The sequence below is a fragment of the Sabethes cyaneus genome, chromosome 2, assembly GCF_943734655.1.
Source record: "Sabethes cyaneus chromosome 2, idSabCyanKW18_F2, whole genome shotgun sequence".
Taxonomy (NCBI): Eukaryota; Metazoa; Arthropoda; class Insecta; order Diptera; family Culicidae; genus Sabethes; species Sabethes cyaneus.
Window position 1 is genome coordinate 233,584,671 of NC_071354.1, and position 15,369 is coordinate 233,600,039.

Genomic DNA, 15,369 nt, shown 5'->3' on the forward strand with positions numbered 1-15,369 from the left:
TCCCATGAATTATTAATTCTACGATCGGGTGTAATAAATATTAATGAGTCCATTCACTTCCTACTTACAATAATTGTTTATCAAGGCTTCAATAACGAGGATTATAAAAACAGGCATCAAAAGCAGAAAAATTGGCAGAAAATTGTTCTGAAAATTGATTCAAAGCCATAACAGTAATTCAAGCGCAGATAATAAGCCGCCACTTCCAGACATAAAAAATACCAATAAATTTTACTTTTATTCCAATCTCATCGAAGTGCATTCCAACACCATACTATGACATACAGTATTAAAATTACTACCAATTACAATTCAGCTCAGGTTACTGAATTCGACCATCCAATAAATTTCCTCTTCCACTCTCGAACTTCCGCCGACTGTCCCAGCCCAACAACAAGTTACAGTTTCAAATCAACTCCGCTATCAGATTGTACCCGTTCCTCTTCCTGCTTTCGCAGCTCCGGCATCCGCCCGATTTCTGGCGACAGAATCAGTTGGTCAACGGGCCATAAATTCACCAATAAAATAATCAACTGCACTCTGGAAAATCACTCGAGGCACGAATATTCCGTACCGGGCGTGCAGTATAGGTACTACTCCATGGTGAACCCTCCGGTAGCAATAGGATAAATGTGCTCGAATGCAGTCGAGGCGCGAAATACTTTTCAACGCACTTGCCCCCGCTGCACACACGGGTGTCACACTGGAACTGAAATTTATGGCCAATACATGCCACCACACACGGCAAGGCGAAAAGCGGTTCCATAAGTGTGCACATCCTTGTGCCGCGGCACACTGCACAATTCACTGGAAAGGCGGATCGAGAGTGTACCGTACGGAACCGTACGAACCGAACGTGCGAATGGGACGATTCTGACCGGCGTCGTCTGCCGTCAGATGGGTGCAATTTCAATAATCATTAAATTAATTGTTTATCTGGTCGGTTTACTTGATCGGATGTTGCTGACGATTACACATGCTGGTGCGGTGCTCGATGGACGACATTAGTGGAGAAGTGTGAAGATTTTTATGCTAGCTTCTCACTTATCTTTACTAGCGCGGATTACTACCGGAAATAGTGTCTACACTTTCAAGGCGTGAATGAATATACATTGTAGAGATAGTGCGGTGCGCATAGTAAAAATCTTGAATTGCTACTGTAGGACTGATCTGATGCCAATAAAAAGCCATTTGATCTAAATATAGAAATGTATGCTGCAGTTATTTCAATTGTTTAATCTACTGAGTGTCACATCAGTAGTAATAGATCTTGGGAATCTATAAATGAAAAGAAAATAAAAAATAACAAAAGCAATTTCAAAAAGGAATTTCAAAACGTTTTCCCGCAGAAACTTTAATACGATAAAAGAAATTGTCAATTACAGTTAGAGAAACTAGGTCAAGAAAACTATTTCAAGGAAATTTCTAAACCACTTCTAACCCTTCAGTTACAACTATTTCAAAGATACTCTTCTCTGCTCCAGAGTAATGCCTGAAAACCACACAATCAGTCATGTATCATCTTTCGGAAGTCAGTATAGATTGTCAGTATTCCAAGCACTACTTAAGAACATAAATAAAACATATCCTGAAGTTTTCACCACTGGAATTCAAAAGACCCTTTGTCAAAGCGCAAAATGACTATGGAAAAACAGAGTCAACATTCACTCTAGCTCTAATTTTAGTTCCAACAATAAAATCAGCATATTCACAATTTCGAATTGAAAAGTAACTGCGATTAAATAAAACAACCGAAAAACTAGCTTTGAACAGAAACAAACAATCATATTCAATCGAAAGTTTATTTTTATTCCAACGCCACTTTATTTGTTCTATCTGAAAACACCAGAACGATGCATCAGCAAGCACACTTTTTCTAGTTCACATTATTTTTGCACCGCTTGCAAAAATTCTCCACTGGATTCCATTATGTAATTAAATTTACCATAATGGATCACTTGTTTAATTGCTGTAGTTCGCTACATTTCCCCCAGGTCACGGGGGAATACAACTGCGATTTCACTAATAGGTGACAATATAGCATTGTCGGAGTCGCCTTTCCGCCCGCAGCCCGTAGCCCGTGCCGGTGAGCGTAGCCAAATTACGATACGGATTGGAGTCCCGTTTTTTGAGAGGGTTTTTAATGGGACTTTTGTTGAGTGCAAAGTTTAACTGCCGACTAGCAGTTTCGAAATAAATTCACTACCATCTAAAACCGATAGTGCATGTATGGCGGTATGGCGAACGTGTACAACATACGGAATTTGTTTTTAATGACACTTGTGCTCACGCTTGAAAGTTCAAAAACACTTAACACTAACAAAAAACAAAATCTATTACGTTGGACAGTAATATTCTTGAAATACTGCCCCACCAATTCAACTTACCTATGCTTGGAGCGGTATATTGCATCGTATAGCGGTCCCTCGAACTGATTCAGCACGAAATAGGTGATAAAGCTGTGGTCCGAGACGTACTCAGTGCCAGTTTCGGACAGAACGATCGGTACCTTGAAGACTTGTGCCGCCGCCAGAGTGGTTTTGTCGTGCGAGCCTACCAGACAAATTCGTGCATTCTCCGGCGTTGGTGGTGGCGTAATCGACATGGCTGAAAGGAAGAAGAAGTAGAAACAAAATTAGCAACCACTTATGAAGAATATTCTAGAGAAGTAAATTTTAGGTTTATCATATGTGTAAAAATATCTAGAATCTGTCTAGAGATTAAAAAAGCAGAATTTTGTGTTTAGCTTATGTGTTAAAAAATCTGTGCTTTGAATGTTGATCTGTGATTTTACAGAAAAAGTTGGCAATTCTGGTGTTGCTGATATTAAGTATAACAGTAAACAGACGACCAACTCTACGTGTTATATTTCTTAATGCGATTAAGCAATAAATATGATTTGTTTTAAGATTTATCATTAGCTGCACAAGATCACGGCAAAATATTTATCGTTTGCAAACTGTGATGTCAATGAATCTGTTAGTTAATTTCTCTTATGTTTTCAAACACTAAAAGCGATTTGTTTCCATCACTGGATAATAGAGAAACGTTTGGATGGGATGAAACCGGATTGGACAGCATCAACATGACAAGTTGTAACAAAATCATTTGAATTTTCTTGAAGATTTATTCGAAATTGTGAATTTGATTTTGTGAAACTTTATTTGAAATGGCATTTTAAGTTATTTGAGCTTTTCTTTGAAATTATTGGCTACATAATTGTTCAATTTCCCTATCACTGACGACATATAGGACTCGAATGAATGCACGTTTAATTGATCTAATGTCTTACGACAAGGCCTGCGCAGTATAATTTCTCCATCTATTTCGGTCCATGACAGCTGGTCTCCAGTTCCGCGGGCACCCAGTGCTCGCCAGATTTCGCTCCACCTGGTCTTGCCACCACGCCCGCTGTGCCCCTCTTCGTCTTTTTCCTACCGGATTTGATGCGAAAACCATTTTTGCAGGATACTTGTCCGGCATTCTAGCAACATGTCCTGCCCAACGTATCCGTCCAGCTTTAACCACTTTCTGAATGCTTGGTTCGCCGTAGAGACGCGCGAGCTCGTGGTTCATTCTTCGCCTCCATACACCGTTCTCTTGCACTCCGCCAAAGATGGTTCTTAGCACCCGCCGTTTGAAAACTCCGAGTGCTCGTAGGTCCTCTTCTAGCAGTGTCCACGTTTCGTGCCCGTAGAGGACAACCGGTCTAATTAGCGTTTCATACAGCGTGCACTTTGTACGGGGGCTCAAATTGTTCGACCGCAAGTGTTTGTAGAGTCTCAACTTTTAATCTCACGGCTGGTATTGTTGTCCTCTGTTGCCAGTGAGCCAAAGTATACAAACTCTTTCGACTATATCGAACTCATCCCCGTCGATTACCACGGTACTGCCCAAGCGGGCCCTGTCGCGCTCGGTCCCGCCCGCCAGCATATACTTCGTTTTAGACGTATTTTTCTCCAGTCCAATCTTCTCTGCTTCGCGTCTTAGTCTGGTGTACTGATCTTCCACCGCCTCAAATGTTCTGCCGACAGCATCCACGTCGTCAGCAAAGCAGATAAATTGACTGGATTTATCGAAAATCGTACTCGCATTTCGATCGCCGCTCGTCTTATCCCAAGTTGCACATTTTTCGCACTTATTGTGGCAGAAACTTATTTATAACTAAAATTAGTCGTAAATCGGTTGCCACAACTGGATTGTAACAACTGTGCTAGTAGGGATAACACCTTCAAGCGCCAGGCTGAATAACAGGCAGGAAAGACCATCTCCTTGTCGAAGTCTCCTGCGAGATTTGAATGGGTCCGACAATCCACCCGAGATTCACACACAGTACTAGATCCCATCCATCGTAGCCATGATAAGTCTAGTAAGCTTACCCGGAAAGACGTTTTCGTCCAAAGTTTTTCATAGCTCTTGTCGGTTTACGCTATCATATGCGGCTTTGAAATCAATGAACAGGTGGTGCGTCGGGACTCGGAATTCGCGGTACTTCTGGAGGATCTGCCGCAGGGTGAAGATTTGGTCCGTTGTACACCGACCAAATCCAACGAAGTACACCCGACGTTGTACACCGACGAAAAAGTCCTAATAAACAAATAACAACAACAACAACATATACGACTGGTGTGACTGGTGCGTTGACGATGTGGATGCTCGAAAATAAGCATAAAGACAGGATATAAGACACTTGCACGGAACAGAGCAGGTTTGGATAGCATCAAAATAACGAGTTTGTTTTTCAAGGAGGTTGCCAGGCCGAAGTACACTTAATGATGAAAAATTATTTGAATTTTAAGTAACGCTCAATCAAAAAATTTATTTATCTGTCAAATGTTGTGGACTGCATCCGTACTTTATAGTTTAATTGTTATCTTCATTAAATTTACTAGTTGGCAATCTAGAGTGGGCAATCATGTAATTCTACTAAGCATGTTATAGGCTTTGTTAACAATCGTGCTAGCGATTTATGAATGCTAATTTTGAATCAAGAATCAATCCTAAATCTCTCACTGTAATAAACATCATTTCACATATTTTTGTGCTAGGTGGTAAGCGGAGAAGCGGTTGGATGCCCTCATTTGCCCTAGTTTTGAAAGAGAACAACGACTCGACTGTAAAAACATTGCTTAATTCTGCATGTAAGGTGCTCTCCAGTATCCTGTTCTGTAGACTAAGACCGTGATCGAAGTACCAATCTGATGTTTATAAGGGTCGCTCCATCACGGAACTATGTTTACCCTGCGTCAGTTACTAGGCAAATTCCGGGAGTACAACTTGCCGACTCACTGTTTGTGGACTTTAAGGCGGGGTACGATTCAGTCAAAAGAAATGAACGGTGGCAGATAAGACTAGAACATGACTTCCCGACGAAACTAGTTAAGCTGATTCATGCGACGCCAAAAGATCGAAATCATGCATCAGAATAGCGAATGAGACCTCAGCGCTTTCGTGATGATGGATGGACTGATGCAAGAGGGTGCACTCTGTAAACTGCTGTTCAACATTGGCTTGGAAGGTGCAATACGAAAAGCAACGTGCAAAGGAACGGGAGTATCATTACGAAATCTCAAACGCTTCTGGGTTTTGCGGATGACGTTGATATCATCGGATTCAACCGTAAAGCAGTGGAAAAGGCCGTGGGACCTTTTAAATGGGAAGCAGCGAGATTGGGACCTAACATTAATACCGCCAAAACGAATGGTTGCTGTCGGTTTGATGTTTGTGTAGAGGTGCAGCTGGATATGAAACGATATCAAGTAGTGGATATTACCCTTGTCAGAGAATGTTAACGACCATTTTAAGGCCCGCCCTTTTACCTTTCCGCTTTTTATTAAAATTTGGGCAGTAGTAGGGTCGACTCATTTAGACACTTTTAACCACGAGGTCAGTCCCGGCGTATTGGATAGCATTCATGACTCTCACGCCGAGGACCCGTATTCAAACCCAACCCCGCAGAAGTCACGAATGACCCAAGCTGTTAAAGTGACTATAATCTAACAAAACAAAACAACTTTTAACCACACGGGAACTGCAAACCAAGAGGTGGCAACATATTATTCATGTACCGACATTTATCTGGTGTCGGGCTTAACGTAGATTTCACCATTTGTCACAAAGCAAACAGTTTCATGAGTCACATCCTGTACAACTTCTTTGCGCGAGTTATGACCACCATATTCTGTTGGTCAACCGGGTTCGGTGCCTTCCGAACTTTATACATGTGCGGTCCAGAATATGTCATTGTCATGCACAAAACGAACAGAAACTTCCGCCATTTTTGCTACAATCCGATATGTTGGATTGATTATTTGAATTGGTGGAATCGGAAGTGCGGTGCCGCGTTTCCTACCGCTAAACCAACGTTTTCATCTCTTCGGGTACCTACTCACTCGTTTTCTCTCTCTCTCTCTTCTCTCTCACGCTATCGTTCTCTCTCGCTCTCTTGTTCTCTCTCACTCTCTAGTTCTCTCTCTACCCAAGTAACAATGTAAGTTTTATTGCGTTCTTATTGTGATTTTCATGACCAGTGTTGGTCATAAAAGCCTTCATAAGAGTGTAATAAAACTCAAATTGTTGCTTGGGTAGTTCTCTATCTCTCTCTAGTTCTCTCTCGCTCACTCTCTAGTTCTCTCGCACACTCTTTTTCTCTCTTATACACAGTCTCTTTCTCTATATCTACGATGTCCACTGACTACTGCAAATCTCTAAATGTTTTAGAAAAACTATAAAAAAAATTTTGAAGAAGAGGAAGTGCCTGAGGCGAAGAATAATTAATCATTCTGAACTGGAAAATTTCGATATATAGACCAAAAATATATTGGGATGAAGGCAGGTCAGGTTCGCACCCACACTGTAGGAACACGACTGTTTTACTAACTAAACTACCGTCACCCGCTTTGTTAGATAGTCTAATATCTAATTCAGTTTTTATTCTCCCAATTCTATCACTCCCTGTATACGCGTCACACTTTCTCTTGCGACGATATTATTATTTTTACCACCGAGTAAATATACTGTTATCTTACTCGGTCATTGTGATAGAAGCAAATCAATACATTGCCGACGTACGCACGGCAAGCCTCGAATTAAATCCACCAACACCGGGTGTGCTTTATTTCTGTCTAATTTATATGTATATTTGATTTTTTTTCTAAATGTTGCCTGTTCCGATCATTTTATTTAAACCCTGCAAGTAAAACTTTGTATTTGCGAATAAGTCTAATAACATGGCAATGAGCTCTATAGTATGTAAGTCTAAGCTCTACAAAAAATCAGTCTTAAGATTCATTTACGTTTTACGATTGAGAACCAAGGGAAACTAATTTCACGATTTTTATCATGTTAGATCGCTAAATGATAAAGGGCAAACACGATAATATGACAACACTTACAACTAGCCATAACTTTTTGACGTTGGATTACGTCTTTGTTTACTATACTGGATAGCAACGGAAAACGAAAATAAAAGTGTAACGTTAGAATGAAAGATTTCGAATGCCTATAACTTCTAAACTACTGAACGAAACATCACTATTAGTGTGTCGCTGGATAGATAAAAAGTCCAGCAATTTTGTGGCAACATACTTATGAGTAATTCTCGCTGAAACGGGGCACTACTGACACGAGGTCTTCAAATATTGGAACTTTTGCGCTTAATTTGTTGAAAACTGTTGAAAAATAAGAATTTCACTTTTGATACCTCGAAATAGTGGACCTTTCGTTCGCCAAGGGGCCCAATAGTTTAAAAAAAAGTTGAATTTTGAGCAAACCTTGAGATCTATATCATGTGATATTTCATAAATTTGCCATGAAACAATTAACAAATGGTCCGGTTCTGTGAAGAAGAAGAATAGGGCTTTCAAATGGAATTAAAAAAAATTTGGCGGCTATCTTGAATTTGGTCGCAATATTGGATTTTATCAAAAAATCGCCATTTTCACCATGAGCCAACCGATTTGCAATTCAAGACCACCATTGGAAAGCTGAGAAAAAATGCTATTAGACACATTCATAAAATTAGGTGTGCAATGGCATTAACTGAATTTGTAGTTCACAATTTTCAAGTGATATTTCCAAAATATGCTATGAAACAAACTACAAACGACACGGTTTTGTAAAGAGGTGAGGTAGGGCTTATAAACGAAGTGAAAAATAAATTGGCGGCCATCTTGGATTTGGTCGCCATGTTGGATTTTATCAAAAAATCGCCGTTTTCGTCATGAGCCCCCCAACCGGTTTTAAATTCAAAACCACCATCTGAAAGCTGAGAAAAAATGCTGTAAGAATCATTCATCGAATTACATGTGTAGTGAATTGAAACCCATTGGGTCATGATGAATTTCTGCAGAAGATTTTATTCGAAGTCGGACGGTCATGTGAGGTCACCTAACTGTTGTTACATTATTATTCAATAAAGGAATCAATTACATTTTTATAGTCATTAGAATATTAATAGCCACAGCAGGTGATCGATTGATCTTCGTATAATTAACAACCTATCCATTATGATACTTTGCACTCAAAAAAGATTTATACGCTGATGAGAAATGTACATTTATCAATTCGCTTCTGGGCTAGAAATCACAGCAAAGCACGAAGTGAACTGAATATTTCATGAGATAAAATAAATTATTCTACTCAAAGACTGCTCTGAAACGTTGTTCATCATTCAATGATGAACAGCCCATACGAATGTGCTGCTCCGCCTGATGATTTATGATGAAAGATTCTTCGTCCTTTAGTGAACGCTGCTGTATCAATGCGAAATTTTTAACAAAGTTTGCTAGAAACGCTTTAACTATGAGTCTGCCAGTAGCTAGGCTAGCTGGCTGTTGGGACGAGGGGGGATAGATAGGCAAGTTGCAAACATTCCACCACCGCCTACATCCATTAATTATCATTATCGTATTATGATAATATGAGTTCATTGTTTTTAGCGTCTTTCCACTTGATTACCTTCGGTTTCGATGCGGTTCGATGGGGCGCCAGAGCTAGTATGTAGTAGGAAGATACGTTGGTCGTCGAATGTTCAAGGGATTGTTTCCCATGCACATGTTACTCTGTGGCAAAGCAAATCGAGTGCAAGGATGATTAAGAACGGGGTAATAATTTTCCTGCTAAAGTCGAGTTTATGGTGTTGATAGAAGCGGAGGAATTATGGATCGTTTTAAAATTATCAAAACAATACCAATCTAATTAATTGTAGTCTACAGAAAGATAACACCCCTAGAAACGGTTTTTTTCTAAGTGGTTAGCTTCATCACTCGACTGTTAATTAGCTGTCCAAATGACTTTAATGAGATCAGCTATCATTGTTTTCAATCTGTTCAGCAAATATGATATCACACGTAGTACAAAAGAGGTGGTGGATGTGTGGCGACAAACTAGAAGATAGTAACCCATTTCTTATAACGTCTATTACGGGATGGGTATTAGATTTCAAACTAAGCTAGGAGGTAAGTTGAAACCAGACTGGATAAACGTACTAATGCAGTCATTATACACGATTACAGAAGTTATTTTTGTTAATCAGGACGTCTGCTAGTGTGATGATAAATTGATTAGCACAATGATTTTGAGATGAGAATTACCAATTTGAATCCAATCTCAGTTAATTAGATAACATCCGAAAATAATTGATTGCATTTCTCTCTGTCAATTTTGTCCTTAATGCAAAGTCTAACGATGCTGATGTCGCATGACTAATTGCAGAGCAATTCAGATAGCCCAGCACAATGCATGTTATTGGCCTAGGAAAGATAAAATATTTCACAGCTAAGCGTCGAACCAAAAGTTATCGCCAGACATTTGTTCATCAAATGGAATGCAATCCATTATGTCATAGTTTACAGAAAAATGTTGTCAAAACACAACACACCGTGTAGGAAATCAAAGCACCGTGCAAAATGCCCATTAAACAGCGCTCGTTTGTCTCACATCGCTCAACGCCTTCCGCACACTGACGGATGGTTTCGAGTCATAAATCACAAGAAAATGACTCAATTAATTAAAAATTTCAATCGCTCTGTGCCCTTCGCTAAAAAAAAGGAAAACACTTTCCACCGCTCGCGAAGCGGTAGATGAAACACAAGTTGAAACACCTACCCCTACCAATGCATCATCATCATCATCATTCGCGATATTTTTGCTTACCGAAGCATAAACAATAACAACATGAGAATTAAGTTTAATCCATCTGTAGCGCACAGAAACAATCAAACCGTCGCCGTGGGGCAAGAGATGAAACCCGTCTACTTTCCGGTGTAGTAATCTAACAACAAACAACACCATTCGTCGTGTTCACACCGTGGAAAATGATGAGGTCAAAAGTGTTCGACGAAACCGCCTGAAGTGTTTGCTCCGTGTTTTGGGGGTTGTATCAATAACCCCAATTTTTATCGCAACACTTTCGTGTGCCATCGAGATGAAACACGAGCGGTCAATAAATTTGACGTTTTATGACTGTTTGATTGAGAAGCATAATTTATCTGCCATATACCAGGTGTCATCACTCACCGGATCGCCGCAGAAAGCTTTGGGCCACAACAGAAAATTACGTAGGAACTGAACAACCGAAATCAGTTCAAATTATGCCAATTCGTGGTTCTCCGGTAGATCCTTCTTTGTATAAACCTATCAAACATGATAATGTTCCACAGAACATAACAGCCTGTCATGGATACTTTACGAGTGAACTAATTTTCCACTTGTAAGACTCCGATCCTCTTAGAGCTGGAAAACACGACCCAAAACGTCACGTGCTGTTACTTCGTGCCTGTCAGCTATAACAGCTGTATAGCAGCGTGGAATGGATCATTATAGGGGAGGGTCCCGCAACAGGTGGGAAGTAAGCCGAAGAGACGTGGGGCGGGCGTTTGCCACGCGTCACATCGTTCTCATCTTGAGCAAATATTTCGTCGTAGCACACAGCCTTTGCAAGGTTAGGTAGATACAAGTCCATCCCACAAGCTGCAAGATGCTTTCGTTTGTTTTCAACTGGAAATCCAATTAGTGAAATGAATTTACGCGCCTCGCAAATTTCACATCATGCAGTAGCAACAATTTTCCACCTTGCGCCAATTTATCACAGCTCGGAGGTTCTTCTTTTGTCTCCGGTGCAAGAATGGTTTGCGTTGCGACAGAAACTGAAACTTGTGATTGATTTGAATCTAGCGGGAAAAATGATAACCTGAATTATAATATTTCAATGACAATTAGTAACACGAGTCAATAATTTATGTGCACTTAATTAATGTTCTCTTTGAGTGCTACCCAATCACTGCCGTTAAACTTCAATCACAGATTATCGGCAACAACGGAAAGTGGGCAGAATTTATACGCTCAATGATTGTGGCTTTGTGACATTTTAAGCCGATTTACTGTCCCTTTACTTTTCCGCTTTGGAACGAAATTGTCAGCAAAGCTAGCCTATATTGTATGTATGTATGTATGCATAGGAACATTTTCCCATCCAGCTGGACTGGACAGCAAACTCTTGTGCGGGCACAACTAGAGTAGAGGGATAATTCAGCCCTTGGTTAACAAACGGACCAGCCGCCAGGACAGTTTTGCGTGCTGCGTGATACACTCACACACAGCTCCGCATTTGCTTTCAAATAGGATTATTCCGATGTACGGTCAAACGGAAAGGTTATACAATTGCTCAGCGTTGGTCATCTATCGAAATATCAACGCAAAACTTCATGTAATCCCTTCGGGATCAAAACGAAATTAATTGACTGACTGGCAGCTGACCACAAAACGACCATAATCGGTTTGCTACACCTAGCTATTTTTTTAAACGTTTAAAGTTCAAGCTTTGAAGTTTGAACAAGATTTTTTGTTGAACGCTAATTAGTAGTAATAACAGTCAATGGTCATTAACTTCTGGATTAGAGCGAAACATGATAGAATATGGCATTTCATACTCAAAATGTTTAATACCAACAGTCGACATCTGGTAATAGTAACACTCAGAGTGATAAATGGTAAATAAACTCATGTCCATTAAAAATACTACATACATTAAAGTCTTCGAAAACATACCCATTGCGATTTAGAACAACTTTGCTGAAGACATCATTTGCTGAAGACTTTGCTGAAGTCAATAAGTGCAACCAAAACTGACGAAATGAAAATAAATATTTTGAAAACTGAACCTGATGGATTGACATAGTGTGTCTTCAGTAAAATTTTACTCGTAGCGAAGTTTGATATTGAGGTACGCTATTATAGCCTATTTTAGTTCCTATTTTGGTTCGAATTGACCCATTTCGCTGACTATATTATTTCATGCAATAGAAAGTGTGGGATTATGGCATGCAATAGTGGGTGTGGAACTCATTCTTCCAGAAACTTCCCAGCTAAGAACAATTTGGGATGAATCTAAGATACGGGAGCAGTTTATTTTTTACCATACCGGCAAGAAAGGAAGTTCTCATGTCATGGACGGTTATTGACGGTTTGGCGATTGGTTGAAGTTTTAGGAGTGTCTTAGTGGTATAAACCGAGAATGAAATTAAAGAAAACTTTTTTCACGATTAAATTTCACTATTAATCTTATTCACGACAAAAGTTTTCGTTAATATAAAGGTTCGACGATTCCTCAACTTAATGAGCGGGTGTACTCCAGGCACTAAAGATAAGATGGCAACCGCATGACAAGACTCAGTAGCGGGGCCCAAGTAAGGCAACCTACACGAACAAAGTTACTTCGAACAATCAAGAATGTTCGACTCGAAGCATTCGGGGTGAACAAAAGGGACGAAATAAGGACATGGCTGCTTAATATCTGGAACGGTACACTCTGAATTTCATGGGCGAAGACAGAGTACTACGGTGGCACGGACAGCTCAGCGTCACGAAACATCATGATCGTACGGGCTCTCCGCCAAATCCTCCAGAAATGGCATGAGTGCCCCGCCAAGTTAGCTTCTAGGTACGATGCTGGTCTAACAATCCAGTCGTCATATGTTCGAATCTCAGATAGGCGGTGCTTGTTAGATAGAGTCAGTAGAATCGTCGGTCGATAAGGAAGGGTAATGTCAAATGACGGTTTAAGCCCTCGACATTGCTTTTTGCCCACGCATCATATTTGGGTGGACTTCAAGGCAGCATATGATACAGTCGACCGCGAACAACTATGGCAGATAATGCACGAGAACGGATAAACTGAGGCAGATGATCAAAGCTATCCTGGAGCAAGTGCTACGGAGTTCGAAAACAGACACTGAGGAAGCCTGCAAGTCGTAGGCGAAATACGTATCTGTCGTGAATAAAATACACATAGTAGAATTAAATTGGATAAGTTTTCTTATTTTTTATTTTTAGGTTTCGTATTCTACTAAGACGCTCCAAAAACTTCAGTCAAGTGCTACGTGTTTCTTTCGGAGGCACTCTCGTATCCTTTGAAATCGCGTAGAGGGTTGCGGCAAAGGGATGGACTGTTCTGTATGTAAATTAACACCGCTATTGCAGGTGGCATTGCGGCAAGCGGGCATTGAAACGAGAGGAACGATCTTCTGCAAAAGTAGACAATTCCACAATTCCTAGCCTTCGGAGACGACCTTAACATTATTACTAAACCTTGCGACGGCGGAGGCAATCTACGCCAGACTAAAAACGTAGGCTAGGAGGATTGGGCTACAATAAAATATATATGATAGGAAGAAGCTCCATAAGAAACAACGTTCGCCTCAATGTTGCGAATCGAGCGAGGAATCAACAATGCCCACTCACACGCGAGAGAGTATGTGAACCATAGCATTCAACGCTTACACCGCTCACGCAGGCGTAAAAGAAACAGCCGCCGTTACTGTGTGCGGTCTTTGGAATCCATCATTGTCTCTCGAATATTGACAGAGTTGCCAGTCTTCTTGTTATGGGGTCTTCGTTTTATGTCTTTCTTGTTCTGGTTTTTTGAGTTATACGTTACTTATGCATTAAAAATGAACTAATTTTAGATGGCTATGAAAAATAAACTACAAAATATAATTCAAAGGAACAATTTTTTCTTGAATCCTACGCTTATGAAGCGTGTAACACTCAAGTCACTTTTTACGCGAAGGATACGTTCCGCGTAAATCAAAATCGCGTAAAAAACCGCGTAAATTCCGAAAGTCGCGTAAAAAACCGCGAAAATTCCGAAATTCGTGTAAAAATAACCGCGTAAAAAAACCAAAATTCGCGTAAAAAAACTTCGTGGATTTCAACGTTCCGTGAAAAAATAGACTAATTGAGCACATCCGCATAAATTTCGGAAATCGCGTAAAAAACCGCGAAAATTCCGAAATTCGCGTAAAAATAGTCGCATAAAAAACCGCGTAAAAAGCGACTTCAGTGTACAGAAAAGTTGAACATCGTGAGGCACTCCGTGTCCTCTCCCATCTGGAGAAAGGCAAGCGCGTCGAACGAAAGGCTGGTTCCGGCGGCCCCATCGGTGCTGCGCGATCGTAAAGTGTAGCAGAAACTAAAGAGGAAGGCCGAGAGTAAGAGTAGAGGTGTAGTAGAGTCGTAGAGTCAGTTTCGTAGTGTTGAGAAACCAAAAGCAACGAGTTATCCGTTGGAAGCCCGTATATGTTTTTTGAAAATTAAGGAGACATAAACGACTAGAATTTTTGGCAAAATCAAAAAAAATATTCCAAATTTTGATTCTTCAGTCTTTTCCGCTTATTTTGATACTAATTTTGTAATGATCCGACCACGACAAGTGGCCGAAAAACGATCATTCTGCTACCCACACTCTCGCGCACGCACATCCTCACATCGTCTTCCTGCAAAGCTTATTTTCCATTCAAAAGGCTCGAGGAAATCAGCAGCCCCTGAGGTTAGTGGCGCACTGGGATACAAATTTTGCGTAACTTTTTCTTTTCTTTATCTTCTTTGGCTCGATTCTACTCACGGGCGGGAGTCCGAGCCCTCGAGTGTAATCGGTATCAGCAGCTCGGGCTGCAACGACAGACGAAAGCGACGACTGTAGCTGTTAGCTAAACACACAGTTGCAAAATCTCGTTGCAGTGCATGAATAAATAAGAACAAGATTCCGAAAAAGATGCTTATACTGGCGTCTTCGTTAGAATGAGTACGCGTGTCTCAGAAAACTAGACAACACGAGTGTAGGCTTCGCAACATCTCCAGATACTTCCTCACTTTCCAACAAATGAACATGGATGCTTAATACCAGGAACTGTACATCACTGAGCTTCGTGGGAGACGACAGGGTGCTACTCGAACAACAAAAACTCCGAAAGTTCTGCACCACCGCACCAAAACAGTAGAGCGATCAACGAGCTGGGAATGGGCTTTGTATTGACAGGCAGAATGCGGGATCACGTGATGTACTGGAAGGCAATCAACGAGAGGATTGTT

General features: G+C 40.6%; 1 protein-coding gene across 1 annotated transcript in view; it reads right to left on the reverse strand.

Moving 5' to 3' along the window:
• LOC128738694 (protein ECT2) overlaps positions 1 to 15,369 on the reverse strand; it is a 103,335-nt gene that overhangs the window by 35,915 nt on the left and 52,051 nt on the right. The window contains exon 2 of the mRNA XM_053834017.1: positions 2,388 to 2,607. Within this exon, the coding sequence (XP_053689992.1) occupies positions 2,388 to 2,607 (220 nt within the window). The remainder of the gene's footprint in view (positions 1 to 2,387; positions 2,608 to 15,369) is intronic.